The sequence below is a fragment of the Momordica charantia genome (assembly GCF_013281855.1).
Source record: "Momordica charantia cultivar OHB3-1 chromosome 3 unlocalized genomic scaffold, Mcharantia_2.0 BLBB01000003.1, whole genome shotgun sequence".
Lineage (NCBI taxonomy): Eukaryota > Viridiplantae > Streptophyta > Magnoliopsida > Cucurbitales > Cucurbitaceae > Momordica > Momordica charantia.
In genome coordinates this window covers 22,954,246-22,976,871 of record NW_028275161.1, presented here as the reverse complement: position 1 = coordinate 22,976,871, position 22,626 = coordinate 22,954,246, and the positions used below count along the sequence as shown (strand labels likewise).

The following is a 22,626-nucleotide window of genomic DNA, read 5'->3' as shown; positions in this document are numbered from 1 at the left end:
GCCATTTTCTATACCACATAAAACAGAAAATCGAAAACACAATCATTTCAAAGTAAAAAGGACAATGGTCAGGTACCTCTTATCGCATATTCTTGTAAAGCATCCATCAGTCTGCCCCATATCAAACAAGAAAAAATTCCGTCTCCAGAAACTTCAGATAAGACCTTGAATCAGCTGCAGTAACAAATAATCCAACAGAAGTAGGAGTACAAGGAGGTAGAGAACTTTCCAAATTAATTCAGAAATACGAGAAAAACGAAAAGAAGGAAAACGGACCGTGGGCGATGATAAAAGTGTATTCCATCTACTGTTCGAACAATTTACTAATTGTCTACGAAATTTGGCGTCATTACATTTCACATGGTGGAGAAAATAAAACAGAACAAACCGCGCGTGGATTGGTTATCTCGATTTCTTCGTTCACCAAATATTAGATATCTTTCTATATTTTTCTAGAATTCGAATATTGTTTGTGAGGAATATACAATATAATGAAACAACACATCAACAGTTAAAAGATATTGAAGAAAAAAACTCAATTTTGAAGTATAGAAGAGAAATGAGACGTAACAGATATAGCATGTATTTATTTGATGCCTACGATTTCAACTTCCACTAATATATATGAACAATACATTATTTAAATTACAGGCTACAGATCATAACCAACGTCCGTAATCTTCTATAAGCACACAGAAATCAAGAACATAATTTAGTTCAGAGAAGATCACCGTCAATAGCAATACATTCCCTCCTAAAAAATTTGATGGGACGATGACCAAATCCATGACTGGGTGACGCTTAACCGAAAATATACAAACTCTATAAAGACATTCTCATTCTCCTGTTCTGCTTGCCACATCCTGGAAACTTAAGAAAGTGGGTTCTTGAGGTGTTCTGTAAGCTAGCCATCCAAGTTCTCTCTTGGTCTCAATTTTGGAAAAGGCTTCGACTTCGGTTTTGGTTTGGGTTCTGTTCCACCGGGCTCGTTGACCAGGAGCAAACGAGACATTACATAAGCCAAGAGCTCCTCCCGGTGCGAGAATGTGAAGTCCAGATGCGCGTATTCGAATTCGTTGAATGATACACAAACACCTGCATCCTTCATCATTTTATAGTACCTTTTCACCATTGTTGGTCTTATCACTTGGTCCTTCCGCCCAGCAACTAAATCTACAGGGATATCAATAAGCCCGAAGTATTCACCCAAGTCCAATGGCTCTGGCGATCCGTAGGCTTCCATGTTGGCAGATGCATTTCCATAATCGAACATTCTAAACTTCTTGGCATGCTTCATCTGAGCAATATGCACGCCTACTCGAAATGCAACTCCAGGCATATCATTCATGTTATAGTGCGGTGTTCCCAGTACTCCAACCCAATTTGAGCTGTCCCCACCAACAAAGTAACTCACGACGGTTTGAACCAACCCTCCAACCGCAGGGTAGTGATGGAAGTCACGAGCCAACTTGTTGAGAAGCATACGGAAAAATCTGGTGGGTATGTACAAGCCAGGCACAAATGGAGCTAAAATTGGAGCTGACAGAAGTAAGAGATTCTCGACTATTGTGAAAATAAATGGGGCATCGTCATGGAATCCAGCAGGAGATAATAAGACCAATCTGGATAATCTATGTGGCTTTTCTTCAATCCTCCTTGTTATAACATACATCAACATAGCAGCCCCTCCCATGCTGTGGCACAGAGCGCAAAGCTTGAATGGCTGATCATTGTCGGTTTCTTCTGCAAGTTCAGGTTGGCTGAGCTTCAATTCAGAAGTCTTAACGTCATTAATTTTTTCAATCATCGCTGGAATGTCCTCCATGGCATGTTCATTCATGGAATATTTCCAGTACCTGGATAGTTTGTAACATCAGTAAGTAAAATATTTTATTCCCGACGCATGAGGACATAAAGCCTCCACATTATCAAACCTCCGAATTTCTCATGATGCGGATTAGTTTGTTAAATGAATTGAAGATATGTAGAAAAGTGAAAAACGCAAATACTTACTGTCTTGAAGATATATTCTTATCAATATGTTCTCTGGAGACCAACCCACGAAAATTCCCGAGGTAAACATCATACCCTGGAAAAGAAAACTAATTAGTAGATGAACGAAGCCTAATGCGTCATCGCCGAAGGCTCGAGGCTTGAACTTCAGAGGAAAAAGAAACATACCTTGATCAAAAGCTGCAAAAGCTGGCGACCCGACAACCCCATTTGACACCCAACTAAGCAGAAAAAAGAATTATTATAATTAGAGAACAGATGTAGGCTTGAACTTCCCCACCTCTCCCAACTAGGAATAAAAAAGAATAATGAGTTCAACCTTGTTTTAGTGCTTTTTGTGTGGGTGCCGGGGTTAGGTGGTGGGGGAGTAGTTCAAGAATCAGATCTTAACAGACATTGTATATGAGTAACAATCCTATCTCCTTATCCATAAGATGTTCTTTTGTATTATCAGGGATCAAATTTTTGTAACTATGTTGTCAGTTCGTTGCCTGTATATAAATTTAAAGATGTCCTTGACCCTAATCAAATAAGTCAGGATGTATTCCCTATCTGTCCTAAATCACAGATTAAACTATCAGACTATGTACAGCTGCAAAACAGAAACCGGTAAGAAATGGGAGAGGAAACCTCACCCCATGGACGAATCAAATAATCCATGCTGCAGATAAAGAGCTTTACGAGCATCACGCCTGCAAATAACAGTACAAGCATTTGCCACATAACGTTCAGACCCCAAAAAAAAAAAAAAAAAAAAATCCAAATAGGCAAAGAATAAATTAGCTAGTATTGTACCTAGGGATTCTTTCAAGAAGAAGAACATATCCATCATTAGTCACAACACGAATAGCTTCATATGGATACCTAGGATAGGAAGAAAGATAGGAGGATGAGAAACTAATAGCTTCATGCTGATACCTAGAGGATAGGAAGAAAGTGGTAGAGGATAAACCCTTGAGAAGCCACCAATGCTAGTCTTACCCAAGCTCGGATATAACATCTTGGCACGTTCTGGCATCTGTATTTAGTGACTGATGAAAGGTGTAACTCCTTTCACTAGGCACAGGGTCATCATCTCCAAGGGTAGCTGTAGGCACAATGACATCTGAACCAATACCATCATCATCTCTCTCACAACCACTCCAAGAACAAAACCATCTGAACAGAGTTCTGAATGCATCTAATGGCGAGAGAATAAAATGTGCAGCCTTATGGACCATATCGAAGACAGATTCAATAAAGATTTCACTTGCAAGATGAAGATCCTGATTAACAAGGAAAGAAAGAGAAATTAAAAAATAGAAGTCAGGCCAAATAAAGCATATCCAAATGTATCCTATCAGCACAACGTTTCCTAGTATTAACTGAAGTCAAAGGTGGGAAAACCAGAAAATACTAGTAGCAGTAAAGGAGAAACCTCAATAACTCCACGTCTCCGGTCAGTGGTGCGATGAACAACATGGTCCTTATGGCTATGCACCCTCTTAATTGAGGGCCAAGGACTTCCAGGTATGGATGAGGACCCAGCCCATTTAATGAAAAAAAAGTGACAAATACGAAATGGAATCCCCAATAGAAATTTTGCAGGTAAAAGAATCCAAAGAAAGATGCCTTTGATCCTTTCTGTCCAGTGCCAAACATTCTTGACATGAACACTAGCCCTGGACCTGGAGCCCCGAGAACTGTGAGATGATGGTGATGCAGGATACTCATTTGCATTTGCAAAAGTATCTTCCTCCCCGGAGGAATAATCTAAGCTCGACTCGTCGGAATCCACTGAAAGCTCGTGAATGAACTGGTTGAAAGAGGACACACCACTATGCACCACAGGAAGAAAACATGTCAACCACTTATTTGCCCAAAGAGCATAAATATAAAATGCAATGCAGTTCTATCCTATGGCAATGAGGATAAAAGGAAAGGAAAGGAACGCATTGAAGAATTACTCATTACATCTGAAATGGCGAATTTAAATCAAGGGAAAATGAGGTATTGACATTACACGCAAAAATAGAGCAGCAGGGTCGTATACAGAACATAAAACCCACCAGCCATGAGGATACAAAGGCTGTTTTCTATTGGGAAAGAACCACGCTGGAATGTGGAGTGGCTAACGGGCATGTTTCAATAGGTGAAACAATATCACACTTTCTTCTTTTCCCTTTTTTTTTAAAAAAAGATTGATCTAGAGAGAATATTGAACTATGAAGGAAATAACTTTTTCCCACGAAAAAAATGTGCAATTGTGGACTCAATGACTCATGTACTCACGATACTATTCCAAACTTCATGGCTCCAACATTGTCTCAACAGTTAAAACTACAATTTAACGTAAGTATGAAAAACACAAAATTTAACGCCTCATATGCTCTATCTAACTTTTCCATAGGTAAATCTCTGCCTCTCCAATCCTCGATTTTGACTACTTGTGTTTCCCATCCTCCTGTGGCCTTATTCATCCTATATCCCACTCACCTTTTCAGAGACTAAACTCTATAGCAATCCCAAACTTGCCCTGCACAAAATTTAGGATTGATATTTTTTAAAAGTACGAATGAATCAGTAGCAGGGGTCCCTTTCAAATTTCTTTGCATTACGGTTACAAGTAAGGTAAATCTGTCCCTGCTTATCCTCGTCACTAAAAGGACAAACGAATACCGTGAGTCGAAGCACAACTTTTTTCACAGAAAAATAAATAAAAAGTGTGCTGAAATATGACTTCGATACTTTTAAGGCATGAGTTAATGCACAATAGCAACCTTTTACTGCTTATCCTAGTCACGGAAAGGATAAACCATAAAGATTTCCAAGTCTATCGCGTGTGTGAGTATCATGATAACCTGGACATTCCTAACGATTAAAAGTGAATTTAAAAGCATGCAGCGAAATCTATTATGAAAGATTATTTTGGACACCAAAACGTCGTAGAATTCAGGTCAATCGACATACTTTTCCATCCAGCGGGGAAAACGAGGTCCTCGAAAGGTTGGTCTGAGCTCCCAGCCATAACCTTCTAGTACGGAACCTCTCCCTGGTAAAATAGTCAGCAGAAGTGCAGATAATCCGTTGATCAGCCTCACAACATTATTCAAGGACTCGTACGTGAGTGTCTTCACCGACCTGCACTAAAAAATAAAATAAAATAGGAATGAAGTCACTTCTGCAAGGAAATAAGCTCAACTAGTAAGAAACAAAAGCCTCAAGGGAAATTGAAACAAATAACAAATTGGGCAACGAAAAAGAAGTTCTTAGACGCAAGTTACAAATGTATTACAACTGGCCACAAAAAGGTCGAAAAACTTCAGCAATCAAGAAGAGTTGCGTATTTCTCCATTGACATAAAAATACAAATGAAGAGCATAGGGATTAAGAAAAAGGACAACATGAACAAATGGGGAAACAAGGGATAGAAGTTTACGGCAAGATCCAACAAAATCCCAGTTCCTCAAGGAAAACAGCACGAATTTGCTTAATCCATTGCAATATTCGAAATAAGCATCCAACATTTATATTATGTGATGAGAATGAGATTATCAAAATTATCTTGCTCGATTCCGCAAATAACATACATCATCAACCGCCAAAAAAACGATAAAACAAAAGGAAAATCCCCATTAGCTGAAAGAAAGTTAATCAGGAACGCCGACGGAAAGCGGAAGAAAGAGGGACTCACTCTTTGGTAACAGCAAGCACATCGTCAACAAAACCTTGAATCATTTATTAAGCTTCTTGTAGTATCTCTTCCCGATCCGAAAAAATTTACGGAATCGGAGAAAGAGAGAGATAAACAATATCCAGACCCAAATCGAGGCGTAAATTTAGACACGAATCGGAGAAAGAACCGGAAAACCTGTAGAAGGAAATTAGGGAAGAGAGAGAGAGAGAGAAATTATCGGGTTGAATTGATTATAGTGATACAATAAAACAACGGCGATTCTTGACGTACAATGGAAGTCGGTTATTCTTGGGCCGGTGGCTATGTCAGGCAGAAGAATTCCCCCGCGTGTGAGCTTCTGGGGAGGAAACAGCTGACGTGTCCCTCCCTCTCCACCTCGATCCTTTCCGATTAAATACACGTATTTCTGACGTGGATTCTCCCTAATCTGCTTTTCGACACACGTGCCCTCCACCCTAATCTAGACCGTTCATTGTGGTGCGGTCAGATCAGATTTCCACGACTCGGATGCTATTGGACCGACCTGTGGGACTCCCTGAATAACCTTTCTTTTTAGTAATAAAACTCTGTGTCTTAAGTCTTGACACATGTTAAATAACGTGTAATGGTAGTCTTTTAGTTAAAGAGCGATCAAAGAGCTTTAACTCATTGAAAATGCTTTTTTGAAATTTGTTGATAATAAAAAATAGTTAAAGATTTTTAGAAGCAAATGAAAAAAAAAATCAACTTGCTTTTAGGTTAAATATGGTTATGTGATAAAATCCAGCGCATGGCTTTTTTTTCTTGGTTGGACACGTGTATTCAAGCCTCGGTTTGTAGGTACTAAAAAAAAGAAAAAGGAAAAAAGACTCGTGATAAAGAATTTAGCTCGACTAAAAATTTTCACCTAGTAAAATATCTACCGATATTTGACAGAACAATAATTCTATTGTCAGATGCTATGGCATTTCTTAAATGTACACAATATCTTACAATTTAATTCAATTCATTCGATATCTTTTTTATTTTACCTATAAATCAATATAATTAATTTGAATAAAATAGCACTTCCCTTTAGATATTTTTGTCTTTTTTTTTCCCTAGCCTCCCAACTTTCGCCCCGGTCAATTTTCAAACTTGAATACATTATAGCGGTATGCAATAAATATTAAACATTATTCGTAATTTTAAAGTTTTTCTTAAGTCATCTTGGGAGTTTTAAAGGGCATTCTTACATATCATATGGTGCATCTGTCATTTTCCCAACTACGTTTTTCCATTATTTTTTTTTTCCAAAAATTAAATGAGAAGGAAAACTATTGAACCGCTCAAATGATGTTGTTGTCGTTTTGTCTGATTATTTCGAAAGAATAATAATAATAATAATAAATTTTTAAATAAAATAAAGATTAAATATAGGAAATAGTTTCTGATGTTTGAGACAATTTTCATCGTCTTTTAACGTATACAAAATTATTAATTAAGTCATTAGGTACAAAAAATGTTAAAATTTATTAACAGAAAACGGTATTATTAAATTATTATAATAATTACATATTTAAGCACATAATCATACTATTTAAACACCTCACTCGAAAGAAATATATTTCATCTGTATAATAAGTAGGTTAGAATTTTATGTATCGTGTAGCATAACACATTTACGTATCTAAATATATTAATATATATAATAGTTATTTTATGCTATACTAATTCTTTGTTTGCATTTTTTTTACATGTGAAGGTGGAGGATTGGACACACAATCTTGATGGGAGATATATGCTAAATTGTTGAGATATACTTATTTTGACAAATTTTTCATATAATGACTTAATTGATGATTTTTAATACATAAGTGTGAAATTAATCATTTAAAAACATTAAAGACTGGGTTGAGAATTACCTTAAAGATTAGGGATCATCTTGTATATTTAGTCTAAAATAAAACGACAACAAAATATATGAAGGTATCAATTTCTTAATAATTTTTGGTCTATCATTGTTCTTTTTTATTTTTTTGGTTTAACGACTTGTGGAATCAATGTCATTAATCAAAATGTTAAAGGTTGAAATTTATACTCCTAAATGTTATTGTCGGGGAGAAAAATGGTATGAAAACGTGTATCTATACAAATCAAAACCTAAGAGCTTAAAGACATTAAATATCAATCATTAGGTATATTGTTAAATTAATTTAAAATTCTGTTGACATTTTTTTAAGCATTACAAGCCAGAGATCAAAATTTATCCGAAAAACAAAAAACTAAACAATTGGAGGACAACATTTTGAAGTTATACGCACACACACTAATATCTAACGACTTATTACTTGATATTAAAAAAAGACAACAACTTATTACTTATTAGGAATCATTTTACTATAATGCAATAAGAAAAAACATCTTGTGTTCAACATTCCACTTTTTTTTTAATTCAATTTAATTTAAAAACGAATGTACCAGAAGTCACAAACAAAATTCAAGATATTTCGTTATAAAAGTATTTTTTCCCTAACTTATTGGTCCAAAAAATATGCTTTAACTATTATAAATTTATCAATTTATACTCTTATTTTAATAATAAAATGAATGAATTATATATAAGTTATCTACGACTAAATACATTATAATATTAGAGAAAAGAGATAAAATTATTTTGAATTTCAGATAACGAAGTCCCATACTTATAAAACTTCAGGATCGTCAACACGAGTTCAGTGCTAATTGGTACTCATCTTTGACCAAGAGATTATGAGATCGAACATCTCACCTTAAATTGTTGTACTAAAAATAAAAATAAAAATTAGAGTCCGGCCTATCTTTTTATCTATAATATATAATTTTTTATAATACATAATTTATTTATTCATAGAAGATGGGACTTGAGAGTATAGTTGGGTGGGTGAGATTTTTGGATATTGTACCGAAAAATTGAGCGGACGATTTGGATTTGGCGCGCATAACGACGTCGTAAAAGGACGAATGGCTGAGAGGAGACGAGAAACGGAGATTCATCAGCCACTACCCTCCCGAAAAGATCGCGAGAGTGAATGTCACATAGCGAAGAGAAACCACTCAGTGGAGTCGCTGCTCGTTTACATTTTTTTTGGAACCTGCTGCCCCAAATCACTCTTCATTCCTTCAACCACACGGAGAGAGGCTATGGAAGCTGCAATTTGCGGTCGAGTACCTCTTTCACCCAACCACTTCTTCAATCAAACGAGACCAGGTATTCAGGGTTCTACGGAATTTTCAATTGCGCCTCTTAATTCTCTTCGTTTATCAATTGCCCTGCCATTCTCTTGGTTTCACTGTGGGTTCTTCGTTTATCTTGACAAATTTCGCTTCCTTGTTGAATATTTTACACAATTCATGGCTTTGTGGAGATAGAAGCTTCTGGCTCCTTAGTCTGAATATCGTTTTCCAGATTGTGTGAATTTTATTTTTCTCGAATTGGGAAACAAAGTGGTGCATTATGGGGGAAAACTAAAAATGAAACCAAATTCAACTGCAGAGGATGATCTCAAGCTTTTGTATGGTGCTGTAGTAAAATGCTTACACGATAGTTTAGTGAAATCTTGTTTACGTGACATGAGTACATGGCATTCACATAACTCTAGATTTCTGTAACTTGTCATGGAGTAGCATTAATATATAGGAACAATATATACAACAAGGACTTGGGATGTTTGGTGATATCCTCCAAAGTTCTAAGTTCAAGCCTCTGGGTTAAAAGTTTAATAACTTAAAATTCTTAATCTCTTGAAGTAACGACGACCAAACTTAGCATCTTGTAAATATTTCGTACTAACATTTCAAAAACTATTTGGTATACACAAATATATGTATGATGTTACTTGGCGTACTAGAACTTATATATGTCTATTATGGACCTCCACCTCATGGGATCGAGAAACCTTTTGGATCTTATTGACCAAAGAAATAAGCCGCTTTAGAGCCTTTATATTTGATATAACTTTTCCAAGTTCTATTGACCACTTGATATAACTCTCGGGAGATTCTTTTGTTTTTTTTTTTCGGTTCTTGCTTTGTTTTTTGTTTTTTGTTTTTCTTTTTGTGTGTAGAACCACATAGCTAGCTCTGAGCTATTGTATTGCATCGATAGGTGGGACAGTTTTTCATATTTTTCTATTTTTGTTTTGTCGATCTTGTTCTTGAAGCTGAATCCTCTCCAATACAACCTAAAAAGCAAGGACTAAACTTAGCGTCTTGTAAATACTTCATATTAACATTTTAAAAGCCCTTTCTTGTTGCCTTCTGTCTAGGCACCTTTGGCTTGGGCTGGTTTTTTGTATGCCCGCTTGTATTTCCTTTCATTTTCTCTACAAAAGTCTGGTTTTTCATATAATATATAACATTTCAACATTTCTACTATGGTGAATTAATATCTCAGACTATATGGATATAGAAAGCTCAATGACCAAGTAAAACTTTTAGAAGTTGAATGATCAAAATGAATATCATGTAGAAAGGTATAGTTTAGCTACCAATTTAACAGCTTAAACAGCTGATCTTCTACTCTTTTTCTTTTATTTATATCCATGTTATTGCAGAGAGTCTTAGAACGATGATATAAATTCCAGAATTTACTAGAGTTGCTTATTAGCAAATATTTTTCATTAGAAACAGAGTGAGAGTTTAAATGTGCAATGGTGTGGACCCAAACTGGATATTAATGAAGTTTGGATGTAATTTTTTGGAAAAGTTAGCTATTTTACGTAAGAAGACATAGATTATCCATAAATGTTGTTTAAGCTCAAATTTTATATGATTGTTGTTTATACGTGGTCTATTGATGATTTGACTTCTTGGTATTTATTTATGTAAATATATACACTGGGTCTTATACTAATGCAACCTACGTTGCATCCAAGACTAAAATTATGATGGCTTAAGTTTAAAATGCTGAGTTTGGTAGTACTTGGAACAACTGTTATATAAACTCTTCAAAAGAAAGACTAATTTGTGAACATATTTGGTGAATCGTCCGGAAGGAGTTCTCCACAAAAAAGGGGTCCATCTTAAGAGGTAAAATTGCACAAGAAACCTTTTAATTTCTAGTTTAAGTTAAACAGTACTGCCCATTTTAAAGTTTAATATTCTTGGATAATCTTGGACAACAAACTGATGGCTGGTCCATAAACTGAGATTGTTAAGAGTTTTGAGCCTAGTCTGATTTTAACTCAGAACTTCTAGCATATATATATATATATATTGGATAAGAAACCTTTATAAAAACAAAAAGGAGGAAACAAGACAGAATTACAAAATAATTTCAAAACAATCACAAAACTACATAAGAACTTCTACCATGTAATCTGACAAATAGCCAAAAATGACCTTAGGAGTATATCTATCGATCAATGAGCTCACATGGACCTGGGTCAGCTTTGGGTTGCAATTTCCATAATCAACGTACATTTGCTATTACCTGCAAAGGTGTGAAGGCTGTTCATTTTATTGTTTGTTGGAATTTGCATGACATGTTTCTATAGTGTTACCCATTTATAATGGCTATTTGTGTCATAGGGGATAAATACTATTTTCATAAACAATGTAGAAACCGGAGCACCTTAATGATGTTATCAGTTGCTGAGCTCGGAAAAGGTGGGGGGTTGTTGGAAAAGCCAACCATAGAGAAGACAACACCTGGTCGTGAATCTGAGTTTGACGTTAGGTATAAAACGGTTCTTTGAATGTCACATATAAGCAACTAAAGATCTGTATGCATTATTGAAGGTCCATCTTCCAAAATAATTTTGATCTTCAGGAAATCAAGGAAAACTGCCCCGCCGTATCGAGTGCTGCTACATAACGACAATTACAATAAGCGGGAATACGTTGTGCAAGTTCTGATGAAGGTGATCCCTGGAATGACCCTTGACAATGCAGTCAACATAATGCAGGAGGCACATTACAACGGGATGTCAGTGGTAATTATCTGCGCTCAAGTGGATGCAGAAGATCACTGTATGCAGCTGAGAGGCAACGGTCTTCTAAGTTCAATCGAGCCTGCGAGTGATGGTTGTTGAATAGGAAACATAGACTATGTAATGTACTCTTTTGCCTCTTAATTATCAGCTATATTATTAAAATCGCATGTCCTCAACTGCTACAATATTATTGCAAGTTGCACCTATGTACATAAATAGAGACACTCCGTAAAGAAATAAACTTCAGTTTACGAATACGATTTTCACTCTGGTTTCACTAGTCAGTTTGTATATATTATGAGTTGTACGTGTTTGTTTTTCTCATTGGATTTTTTGTTACTCGACTTCCATGTGGTTTTTTTGTGCACTTGTGAATGCAAGCATATAGTGGAATCTATCTTTGACTTGGTGGGACGTATTTAAGTGAATATGTCCAATGTACAATAACTATGTTTGATATAGATTGAGACTTCTGTGAGAGAAACAATGTTTTGTAGGAAAATGAGCTACTTGGGAGTGGTGGAATGCATGATTAGTCTTTACATTATCTTCTCTAATCTAGTCGAATCAAGTACAACCGATGTTACACATTTTCTAATCTTTCCCGACGGGAAGAAGAAATTTGGGGTCACAATTGCTGCATTAACTCTAAATGGGCTGCATTAACTCTTGCAGAACTCAACTTGGAGGACTGCTCTTCAATTGCTGCAGGTAGATCCAACCTCTACTGCCATTATTTTCTTTCCAAGACAAATTTACTTTAAAAAAATCATAAAGACTTTTCTACCATATTTTAGTAGGTGAACAAACATACCAAAATTTTTCCATTATGGATTCTATATGGTGTGTGAATTTTGTTAACTTGTCACCAACTTTGCTTATAATTTTCAACTATATTACTGTATAATTTTTTTTAGTACAACAAATGAAACGTAGATTCCAACTCACGATGGCTCAGGTTGACTATTATATAACTTCTATAATCTTAACACTTATATATAAAAGAAATAAATTTATTCAACCAAACGCCAAAACCGTTCCTTCCAATAGAGTCATAACCTACATCCATGTGACGATGTGATGTAGGTGACATTTATTATTGACAACATATGTACCTTCTGGCTACAATTTGTAATGTAATTTTCTTCAAACTCATGTATTTTGCATCAAAAACAACATTTTTCAAATCAAATCAAATCAATTCTGTTGCAAAGTTATATAGATATATATTAATAGTAATTATGAATTATAGATAAAAATTTGATTTTTTTTCCTTCTGAAAAGCAGATAATGGCAACTAGGAGCAGTGGGTTGCCTCCAACCCCAAACCAAACACAACCATCTTCCCAATTTAAAACCTCACTTCCTTTTTAAACCCAACTCTTAAACTCTGCTTTCTCCACTGCAAATTTCCCCCAACGATGGTGCTACCTGTGTTCACCATCTTCATTTTCTCTCTCTTCTTGCCCTTCACATCATGCCGCAGTTCGCCGGAGCTTTCTCGCTCCTCCTCCGCTCTGCTCGATGTTTCAGCTTCACTGAAACAAGCCGACCAGGTCCTGAAATTCGATCCCAAGGGTTTAATGTCTTTCCAGCAGCAGGAGCAGCTTGTTCCGGCGAACTCTTCCTCCTTCTCTCTGCAACTGCACCCTCGCGATGCTCTTCGCAATGCCGGACACAAGGACTACAAGAGCCTCGTCCTCTCACGCCTCGACCGCGACTCCTCTCGAGTTAAATCGCTCAACGACAGGCTTCAATTTGCCCTCAGTGACCTGAAGAGGTCGGACCTTCAGCCGTTGAAGACGGAGATTCTGCCGGAGGATCTGAGCACTCCGATTGTCTCCGGCTCCAGTCAGGGCAGCGGCGAGTATTTCTCCCGCGTCGGCGTCGGACAACCGGCCAAGCCATTCTACATGGTTCTCGATACCGGCAGCGATATCAATTGGCTTCAATGTCAGCCTTGTACGGATTGCTACCAGCAATCCGACCCGATTTTTGACCCGAGAACTTCCTCCTCTTTTGCTTCCCTTCCCTGCGAATCTCAGCAATGCCAAGCTCTAGAAATGTCTGGTTGTCGTGCTGCCAAGTGTCTTTACCAGGTCTCGTATGGCGATGGCTCCTTCACCGTCGGCGAGTTCGTCACTGAAACGCTGTCGTTCGGCAACTCCGGGACGATTAACAACGTCGCTCTCGGGTGCGGCCACGACAACGAGGGACTGTTCGTCGGATCCGCTGGATTGCTCGGACTCGGCGGCGGATCACTATCCCTCACTTCTCAGATGAAAGCGTCGTCGTTTTCGTACTGTCTTGTGGACCGCGACTCTGGTTCGTCTTCGAGCCTGGATTTCAATTCCGGCGCACCCAGTGACTCAGTGACTGCTCCATTGCTCAGAAGCGGAAGAGTCGATACTTTCTACTACGTCGGGCTGACCGGACTGAGCGTCGGCGGGCAGTTGCTGTCGATTCCACCGTCTCTGTTCCAAATGGACGATTCCGGGTACGGCGGAATCATCGTGGACTCTGGAACCGCCATAACTCGGCTGCAGACTCAGGCGTACAACTCCCTCCGCGATGCCTTCGTGAGGCTGACGCCGTACCTGAGGAAGACGAACGGGTTCGCACTATTCGACACGTGTTACGATCTGTCGTCCCAGTCGAGAGTAACGATTCCGACGGTGTCGTTCCACTTCTCCGGCGGGAAGTCCCTGATGCTGCCGCCGAAGAACTACCTGATCCCGGTGGACTCAGCCGGAACTTTCTGCTTTGCGTTCGCCCCAACGACGTCGTCTCTGTCGATCATAGGGAACGTTCAGCAGCAGGGGACACGTGTCAACTTCGATTTGGCAAACTCGCTCGTAGGGTTTTCACCCAATAAATGTTAGAAAGGGTAACAATAGAAATAAATTAGGGTTTGGCTTCTTTTATTTTATTTTATTATTTCTTTTAATTTTGTTTTCTTTCGTTTTGGGTTATGGAAATGACGAAATTGGGGTGCGTGGGTGTGTGGTTGATTATATTAGAAGTGAGGGTTTTTAGGCATTGTGATTTATGTGGATGTGGATAAGTAATGGGGGGTAGAGGGGGTTTTGCATGTGGTAGTCATAAATCAATCATAATTATTAAAAGTTGTACTGTGAGATTCAGTTGAGTGGCATGTATTGTAAATATAGTGCAAGCTTGTGCCCTAGTTTCAACTCTCTACCCACAATATAATATGATTAATATGGACATAATATTACAATTTTTTTTTACTTATTTACTATATATTTTTATAATTTTTTAAAAAATATTCATCCATATTTTATCATAATTTCTTATCAATATTTTTTATAAAATTGAAACTTGGACAGTTCGACATTTAAAACTTTTGTTGCTATTCCCGTTTGATTATTGGATTTTTTAGTTCTTTTGTAACATTTTTTATCTTCATATATTTTTTTGGAATATGTTAAAGGTTTTTTTAAAAATCTTGATTGGGTAAAGACTTAAAATTATGTCTTTATACTCTTGAGTTGAAATGCTAATGTTTTCATGATTTTTTTTTTCTTTTCGGGTGCTGAATTAGCTTGATATGGTCAAATAGCTAGGCACTGACCAGTATTTTTGTCAAAAGTGTTAATCATAAAGTTCAATAAAAACATAATTCAAAATTCAATTACATAATTGAAATCTTGAAAATTTGGAAGGCTAAACATAGTCTAAATTATTTTTTCTTTTGTTGAATTTATTAAACCTTCAACTTCAAAAAAATATAATTAATGCATTCTTCCCACTTATTCTGACATTTCTATTCCTATTTATTGTACTAAAAAAACTACAATTATGTCAATCGTTTTAAAATAATTTTTTCTCAAATATTTCTTTGACAATAAAGTTAGTAAAGCAATACGGTTTTATATTATTTGAAAAAATGCATATATTTATCTAAATTTACATAAAAAAAACTATGCTAAATCTCATCTAAATTAGTAATTATTAAATAAAAATAATTTTATTTAAAAATCATATTTTTGAAATTTCAAATTTTATAATTTAACCAATATATTTAAATTAGGAAAAAAAACGAGAGCTTGGGAGAAGGGAAGAGGTGGGATCCACGCTAGGGAGTGGAAGACAGCATAATAAATGAATAATTAAATTACTAAATTTGAGGGACGACTTAAAAATGGTAGGGTGCGGCAAGGACCACGATAATGTTTTTCAAGATGGATTGAGGGCCATCGATTTAAATGGATGTGGGGCCCACGAGCCGTGATTGTCGGTGAGGTCTTCTTAGTCATTTTAAGCCAACAAACTTTTCAGCTGCCAATATTATTATATTTCACGTTCAGTGGCCGCCTTTATTTATTGACCTTAATTTTCTTCAATTTAAGGTTAAACTTGTAAATTCATACTTTCACCAGTATTTTCTTTAAAAAGGATAAAATTAGACAACTCTTTTCACAAATTGTTATTCACGACACAATAATTATAACTTTATAATGATAGAAAATCAGAAAAATATATGAAATAGAATTTCTTTAAAGCTTAAAGAATTATAACACTCATTTAAAAAAGAAAAACACTTTATATTCATTTTGAGTTAAATCACAAATAAAAATAAGTTGGAAAACTATTTTGGCCTTTTTACTATTCATTTTGGTTTGTACTTTCAATTTTTAATCATTTTAATCATCGTACTTTCAAGACGTTCGTTTTGGTGCCTATAATTTTAAAAGTGACTAATTTAGTCCAAATTTATAAGATTGTAACAAAAATTAAATGTCCAATAATAATCCTTTAATACAATATAAACTCACATGAATAAAAATTACAAAGCATAGACCAATAATAATTGAAATAGTGCACCACTAGTGGAAAACAAATTAGAATGTGAGTGAATAAGGATCATGCTTCATAATGAACAAGGAATCTTAAAAAAACAATAAAAAATAAAATAAAATATCTTCTTATATACTATTATAATGAAGAACTTTTTAATTTTTAGAGCACATTTTGCAGTTTCACGCGTATACACAAACAAATCCTAGAATACACGTGGGTGTCAACAGTACTTGATTTTAATTATAAAAAAAAAGGGCTACAATAATGTACTCATTCCACAAAGTAATAATTGGAAGAAAATTGCCAAGGGGAGGGAGACATCATGTGGGTGTGAATAAAATATAATCTTTGAAATTAGAGAATAATGGAAAATTAATTTAGATTAGATTTAAGAGGAGAGAGGCACATGGGAAATCTTAATATGAATATGAATAAGAATACATACAAGAGACACACAAGTTGGAGTTGGAAAAGGACAACAATGGGAGCGGTGGTTCATGTGAATGTTTGCAAACAAAACGACATCACTTCGTTTTTGCAAACCCCAACTGTGAAATCTGCCCACATTTTGTATGTCGGGTTGGTCAAAATTTTGAGAAGCTATTTAGCCCTTGTATTTTTACCTCAATTTATTATTGCTCTATATATTCAAAGAATTTATTTTGATATTTTAAAAAAGGACAAAAATAAATAAAAATTAAAAATACATGTATAAAAATAGTATTTAAATGATTGTTTTATGTTAATGACTCTGCACTATGATGATTTCTTAATTGAAAATATATACCATTACCACTAAGTTAGACTCGCTTCTCGATGACTTTGCATTATTTTTAAATATTTGCTGACAAGGAACGTAGTATAAAGAAATTTCTATACTACAAAATTTTCTCTCTTTTTTTTAAGGTATAAAAAAAAAAGGCCCACCGGGGGTCCACCCCAATAAATTAGAGTAGAGGGAGTGGGTAGGTGAGGTTTCCGAAAAGATAGAGAAGAAATAAGTGTTGGAGGACAGTTTGCATTTATGAAATGAATTGAAATATGGAGGAAAGAAGGCAGCCATGCAAACTCAGGCTTCACAAATGTCTCATCTTTCCTGTCCATCTTCTCTCCACCATCAATTAAATGCAACTCCCCATCCTTTTTAACCCCACCTCCAATGAAAAATCAAAATATGTCACATAATTTTTTAGTTAAAATCAAAAGGAGAGAGGCCTCATTCCTCCAAGTTGCCTCGACTGATCAACAGGCTTTCAAATAATTAGCACCTGATTCAATCCCATTTGAAATATATATATATAGTTGGTTTCAATCCATTAGATTTGATTTTGATCGATTTAATCCATTTGAGTCAATTTGAGATAGTTCAGTAAATTACAGGAAAATCGTGGGCCCCTCAGAACAGGGGGAATGCAAAAAGCTGAAGAACCAGACAAGAAAGGTAAAGAAAGAGCCTCCGTTGGTGATGCCGAGATGAGATAATCAAGAGCCCTTTGATAACGTACAAGCTTCTTGTTTCATTTTTTTTAATAAAGAAAAATATAATTACATTTCATAACTATTTCTTGCCCTTCCATGTTTTTAACTGAAAAAAAAAAGAAGAAAACTTGATTTTATTTGAAAAGGGAACGAAACAAGAAACTTATTTTTTGGTTTCCAAAATTTCTACACAATTTTAAAAACGTTTCTTAAATAATTGAGAAACAAAAAACATGAACAATTGCCAAACGTACAAGTTTCTCAATAAAACTAGAAACAAGAAAATTACCGAACGGACACTAAAGTATTAAAGGTTAGGTCGAAAGGCATGGAAGCTCACCTTTATCAATTCCTGTCTTTCTCAACTTTTCTCGGCTTGTTTGCTGCCTGGTGGGGGAGATTACTAACTTTATTGGTCTATTCAAAGATCACAACTTTATGCCTAAGAGATTTCGATCCAAAAGGAACGGGAGAGTGAGAAAGGCAATGAGATTACCATTGATGGGATTCAAAATACTAGTGACCCTTTGCCGACTATTTAGCATTATGACACTGGTGTCTCTTGCTGCAACAGGTCTTTCTCGCCATGAATCTCATCCAAAGCTTTCAAGGAAGTTGGTAGTTGAAACTGTAGCGAATGCCGCCCCGTGTATTAAGCAGTTAATAAAATAGTTTGATACAGAACAAAATGGAGTCCTTTTAGAGTCTATAAAAGGTTTAAATAATGAGTAGTTTCAACCTATTTGTTCCAGAGGTTTGTTGGTGTTGACAAATGTTGCACTTTTGTTAAACCCCTCGAGCAAAAGGATCCGAATTGCCTCCAAGCCAACTTGCAGTGTAAAATTCAACTGAAAAGATATTCCCCTTGAATGATTAAAGGTCAAGATTGATTATCGACATGCTTTATTTTGCAGAAATATGATTGTATTTTACACACCTCTTCTCGTTCTTGTTTGTTGAAGGGCCGCAGAACAAAGTTCGCAGCATCCATTTTCCCGGGAGGGCGTCCAATGCCTATAAGGTTTTCACCAATTTAACAGCTGAAATTATCTCAAAACAGTGTGGAAGTGCTAACAGAGCTCTAAGAAACGTACCAATTCTTAATCGAGGGAAATCACGACTTCCCTTCAAGTGATCAATAATACTCCTCATCCTGCCATAGATAGCAAATAAGCAAATTAAAAGTTACACTTTTTTCTCCTTCACTCTTCTTAATGTTTTTTCTATTTACAAACTTGAACATACAACAAATACTCAAATTCCTAGACGGAGCTTAAATTCTACGATCAAGCGTCCATGGTATCTTATAATCTTTATACAACAACTTTCACATTTACTACTACTCAGTCAACCCAATTAAATGTGATTTCTTCCCTTTAAAGCTGCAAAAACTCAATAGTAAATCTACCTTCTTATCTGAAGAAAGCATGCCTTTTTAAAAGAAGAAAACTTTTGCAGTCAAAACTTTTCAAGTAAGAAATCCTATCTAAAGAAAGTATACTTTTTTCTTGGGGGACAAAATTCAGCAAAAACTCATCCTTACAACCAGAAATCCATCAAATAGAATATGCTTCTTTTTTTTCCGGTTGGACAACACATCGCTGCCTCACAGAATCAAATAAAAAAAAAATCAGTATTGTTCAGATACAAAGCCTAAAAATAGATTGGACAAAACGCCCACAAAAACCTTCCATCATGTAGTAGATCAAGCCTTCTTCACTCTATCACTCTACTTATCTATTTTTTTTGGAAGCTCACTCGTTAATTTAATGAATTCAATTAATATATATTGTTGTACAGCAAAAGTAGGTAGCATGAAGCATGATCCAGAAGAAATTATACGAAAACCTGCCACTGTACCCATTAGTATTAAGGATATTAAAAAATGTACGCCATCAAACTCACCCAAAATGAGGCATTAAACTGAATTGTAATCCAAAAAAGATAATTACCCATTTTGTCCTCCATGGCCACCCTTGGGCAGCATCCGCAATTTTCCAAATGGCAAATCTAAGTCATCAAAAATCTGTTGTATGAACCGTAATTCATCGCTTAGATGTGGTAGGAAAAAAAAAGAAGTGAATCATATCGATCCCCACCCCCACAGCCCAACCTCCTCCCTTCTCCTAAAAGTTGTATCACTTGTAAATAATACTAATACTTCTTATTCTTCCATTGGGAATAAAATATTACCACAAGTACTTGCTTCAATGGAATCTTATAGTAGGAAACAATAGCACCAACCTGCAAACGAAGGTTAAGTACACAACAAATTAGCCACTAAGAACAAAGGACAAACTGAATAATTAATATGGATAGAAATCCTTGAGATAGCTTACTTACAGACTCACCACTTGCATTCATGAAAGTTTGTGGCTTGGCTAGCATTATGGGAACATCCCCGATGAAACCTGAAATACAAGAAAATGCTGTTAGACTATCTCCAATATATCAATAGAGTACAGCTGGGAAATAATCATATCGCTATTACTTTGTCCTGAAAAGTTAAAAATAATTCCTTTTGCAGGAGAAGAGAGATCCAACTTTTCTTGATATTTTAATTGCATTACAAGAAAATAATCATAATACAAAAAATTTGCTAAAAAAGATTCCAACATGCAGCCAAACAAGTGCTGTGCCATTACTATCTGGAAAAGCAAACTCCAACTAGAGAAATATGCCTACTAAGGATTGAGAATGCACAAATATAATTAGAATGTCGATTAGAGTCCAATTGCAGACAATATAATTGTCATTTTACCAAATTAGAGTTCACGGTCAAACAATTTCAACACTACAATAAGGAAGAAGATTTACACATCTTCAAAGAGGAATGGAAGGAGTCAGTAATCTACTAGCAAGTTAGTCAAGTTCAAGGCAAGCAAATAAGCAGCTAGATATACTTCTATGTTCTAACCAGATATTTTAATTTCATGAACTGTTGAGAGTTGACAAAAAAGCAGTTGGTAATAGCATGAAACTTGTTAAAAACTGCACACCTTTCCCGATCAGAGCTTTGAAGGATACACTACTCATGGATATCCCTTCAGCTTCAGCTACAGTATCCACCATCTCAAAACCTACCTGGAAATTCAGTCATCGCATTAGGTGCTGCTAGTGCTTCAATCCGTGATCAAAGGCATCCAGATGACACCGACTATGACTATTAACAAAAACAGTAACAAATAATATAGCATTCTACAGCTTTATAAATCAACATAAAATCGAATTCCCTCGAGTTAAATATGCATTCGTGCTTGGAAAAATAGGGCATAATCTTCTCGCTCAACATGGTTTTCAATAAAACAGAAGCTAATTTCCCACATAAATGCATGAAATAGAAATCGTTCAAGCTCAAAATAAAAGGAACAAAAGAAATAACGATAAAAGCAACTTGGAATTCATATACGCAGAGATAGGACCATACGGACATTATGGCGCGTGCCATCATATTTCTTCCCAGGGTTCCCAAGGCCCACGATGAGCCATGGCTTGGGCGGCGGCGAGGGCTTCTTGTCATCTACAGCCAGCTGATCCGCGGTCGGAGGCGAGGATGTGGACATTGACGAAAAGATACGTAAGCTTCCAGAATTCGGGAAGGATGTGAGGATTTTGGAGGTGCGAAAGCAATGGAGGCGAATAGGAAGGCGGAGGGCAGCAATTGAAGATATAGAAACACCAATATTCATATTGCGTGTTCTTGACTGGTTCCAATAATCTTCAAGAGTTTCAAAATGGGGAAGAATTTGAAGGGATTGAAGTAACAGATACAACAATGGCGGGAGGAGGAAGAGCCGCAAGACAAGAGGCTGCAATGGAGGGATTGAGGATTTAGGTTCACACTTGGCGGGAGAAAACTAAAATCGATTAAACCCTAATTTATCCGTCTCTTCCTCGCGGGTAAAGGTAAATCAAACATATATTTTTATATTTAAAAATTAATTTCGAACATTTTCATTTATAGTTTTCCAAATCATTTTATCAGTTTAATCAAAATTAATTTCAGTAAAACGAGTTCCAATTCCCCTAACGAAATTGGCATGAGAAATTAGAGCACCTACCTTAGAAATAATGTCTTAATTTCGTTGTTCATATCGATTTAAACCATAAGATTTAATAAAAAGATGTAAAAATTTATTAGATTTTGCAAATGTATCTAAGGTATGATTGGTACAATAAGTATAATTATTCCTTCAAAATGAAGTCTGAATATGATAATTAAACTCACGTCGATTTCAAAATCTAAGGTATGATTTGTAAAATAAATATAATTATTCATTCAAAATGAAATCGAATATGATAATTAAACTCAGGTCTATTTCATTACTAATATTTAAATCTCGCTGTCATAATTTTTTTTTAGAGAAATATGGGGAATACATATATATACACACACATTTGTAAAGGTTCATTAGTTTTTATTGAAATTTTTTTTTAGTAAAATAAGTGGAGTGGGAGAATTCGAATTCACGACCTCTCGATGAGAGATAGGTATCAATTAACACTAAACTATGTTCATATGAATTAAATATTCAAGCTTATGGTATGGTTGTACATTGAAAAAAAACTGAATTCTTCTTTTTCACATGGACTCAACTGGTTTAGTAAATTATTGTCGTTTGGTTCAATTTTAAAAGGGAAGATATTAAGGTGGATTTTGCTTTAGTTGAACTTGGTTTGGGCACAGATTTAAATCAATTT

The 22,626-nt window shown here is 35.7% G+C and overlaps 4 protein-coding genes across 13 annotated transcripts; 2 read left to right on the top strand and 2 right to left on the bottom strand.

Moving 5' to 3' along the window:
• Nucleotides 1–560: 560 nt before the first annotated feature.
• LOC111008743 (uncharacterized) lies at nucleotides 561–6,115 on the bottom strand. 3 transcript variants are annotated; one of them, XM_022281539.2, is made up of 10 exons: nucleotides 5,960–6,115; nucleotides 5,687–5,863; nucleotides 4,963–5,138; nucleotides 3,431–3,830; nucleotides 2,995–3,278; nucleotides 2,809–2,877; nucleotides 2,649–2,705; nucleotides 2,182–2,234; nucleotides 2,014–2,089; nucleotides 561–1,856 (listed from the first exon to the last, which is right to left on the bottom strand). In XM_022281539.2, exons 3-10 carry the CDS (start codon nucleotides 4,968–4,970, stop codon nucleotides 905–907), a joined length of 1,899 nt encoding a protein of 632 aa, XP_022137231.1. In that variant the 5' UTR covers nucleotides 4,971–5,138; nucleotides 5,687–5,863; nucleotides 5,960–6,115; the 3' UTR covers nucleotides 561–904. The 3 variants fall into 3 exon arrangements, with proteins under 3 accessions (XP_022137231.1, XP_022137228.1, XP_022137229.1); XM_022281536.2 differs by having other exon boundaries at nucleotides 4,963–5,133; XM_022281537.2 differs by lacking the exon at nucleotides 5,960–6,115 and having other exon boundaries at nucleotides 4,963–5,133; nucleotides 5,687–5,948.
• Nucleotides 6,116–8,659: 2,544 nt separating this feature from the next.
• On the top strand, nucleotides 8,660–11,888 carry LOC111008549 (ATP-dependent Clp protease adapter protein CLPS1, chloroplastic). 3 transcript variants are annotated; one of them, XM_088121694.1, is made up of 4 exons: nucleotides 8,765–8,897; nucleotides 11,035–11,128; nucleotides 11,219–11,366; nucleotides 11,460–11,888. In XM_088121694.1, exons 2-4 carry the CDS (start codon nucleotides 11,053–11,055, stop codon nucleotides 11,719–11,721), a joined length of 486 nt encoding a protein of 161 aa, XP_087977820.1. In that variant the 5' UTR covers nucleotides 8,765–8,897; nucleotides 11,035–11,052; the 3' UTR covers nucleotides 11,722–11,888. The 3 variants fall into 3 exon arrangements, with proteins under 3 accessions (XP_022136971.1, XP_022136972.1, XP_087977820.1); XM_022281279.2 differs by lacking the exon at nucleotides 11,035–11,128 and having other exon boundaries at nucleotides 8,660–8,897; XM_022281280.2 differs by lacking the exon at nucleotides 11,035–11,128 and having other exon boundaries at nucleotides 8,661–8,897; nucleotides 11,250–11,366.
• Nucleotides 11,889–12,890: 1,002 nt separating this feature from the next.
• LOC111008878 (protein ASPARTIC PROTEASE IN GUARD CELL 1) lies at nucleotides 12,891–14,809 on the top strand. Its single transcript, XM_088121693.1, has one exon. The coding sequence runs from the start codon at nucleotides 13,044–13,046 to the stop codon at nucleotides 14,502–14,504; it is 1,461 nt and encodes a 486-aa protein (XP_087977819.1). The 5' UTR covers nucleotides 12,891–13,043; the 3' UTR covers nucleotides 14,505–14,809.
• Nucleotides 14,810–17,735: 2,926 nt separating this feature from the next.
• On the bottom strand, nucleotides 17,736–21,817 carry LOC111008552 (Peptidyl-tRNA hydrolase family protein). 6 transcript variants are annotated; one of them, XR_002601112.2, is made up of 11 exons: nucleotides 21,357–21,814; nucleotides 20,925–21,009; nucleotides 20,269–20,336; nucleotides 20,119–20,169; nucleotides 19,878–19,951; nucleotides 19,020–19,078; nucleotides 18,863–18,939; nucleotides 18,665–18,773; nucleotides 18,422–18,553; nucleotides 18,266–18,312; nucleotides 17,736–18,031 (listed from the first exon to the last, which is right to left on the bottom strand). XR_002601112.2 is itself a non-coding variant. In XM_022281286.2 (9 exons), exons 1-9 carry the CDS (start codon nucleotides 21,612–21,614, stop codon nucleotides 18,519–18,521), a joined length of 816 nt encoding a protein of 271 aa, XP_022136978.1. In that variant the 5' UTR covers nucleotides 21,615–21,814; the 3' UTR covers nucleotides 18,401–18,518. The 6 variants fall into 6 exon arrangements, 4 of the variants coding, with proteins under 4 accessions (XP_022136978.1, XP_087978196.1, XP_087978195.1 ...); XR_002601111.2 differs by lacking the exon at nucleotides 17,736–18,031 and having other exon boundaries at nucleotides 18,061–18,312; XM_022281286.2 differs by lacking the exons at nucleotides 17,736–18,031; nucleotides 18,266–18,312 and having other exon boundaries at nucleotides 18,401–18,553.
• Between the last annotated feature and the right edge of the window lie 809 nt (nucleotides 21,818–22,626).

Bases quoted from the DNA above. Each gene is read 5' to 3' on its own strand.
- LOC111008552 (XM_022281286.2), bottom strand. From the start codon at position 21,614: ATGAATATTGGTGTTTCTATATCTTCAATTGCTGCCCTCCGCCTTCCT. The intron at 18,774-18,862 runs GTGTGTAAAATA...ATATCTTTTCAG, and splicing joins ACAAACAAGAACGAGAAGAG to TTGAATTTTACACTGCAAGT. The intron at 18,554-18,664 runs GTTGAAACTACT...CATTCGCTACAG, and splicing joins CAAACCTCTGGAACAAATAG to TTTCAACTACCAACTTCCTT.
- LOC111008743 (XM_022281536.2), bottom strand. From the start codon at position 5,730: ATGATTCAAGGTTTTGTTGACGATGTGCTTGCTGTTACCAAAGA. The intron at 3,831-4,962 runs GTATGTCGATTG...TGTGGTGCATAG, and splicing joins TTTCCCCGCTGGATGGAAAA to TGGTGTGTCCTCTTTCAACC. The intron at 2,235-2,648 runs GTGAGGTTTCCT...TTTTCTGCTTAG, and splicing joins TTATTTGATTCGTCCATGGG to TTGGGTGTCAAATGGGGTTG.
- LOC111008878 (XM_088121693.1), top strand. From the start codon at position 13,044: ATGGTGCTACCTGTGTTCACCATCTTCATTTTCTCTCTCTTCTTGCCC.
- LOC111008549 (XM_022281280.2), top strand. From the start codon at position 8,719: ATGTCACATAGCGAAGAGAAACCACTCAGTGGAGTCGCTGCTCGTTTA. The intron at 8,898-11,249 runs GTATTCAGGGTT...TAAACAATGTAG, and splicing joins CTTCAATCAAACGAGACCAG to AAACCGGAGCACCTTAATGA. The intron at 11,367-11,459 runs GTATAAAACGGT...TTTGATCTTCAG, and splicing joins GAATCTGAGTTTGACGTTAG to GAAATCAAGGAAAACTGCCC.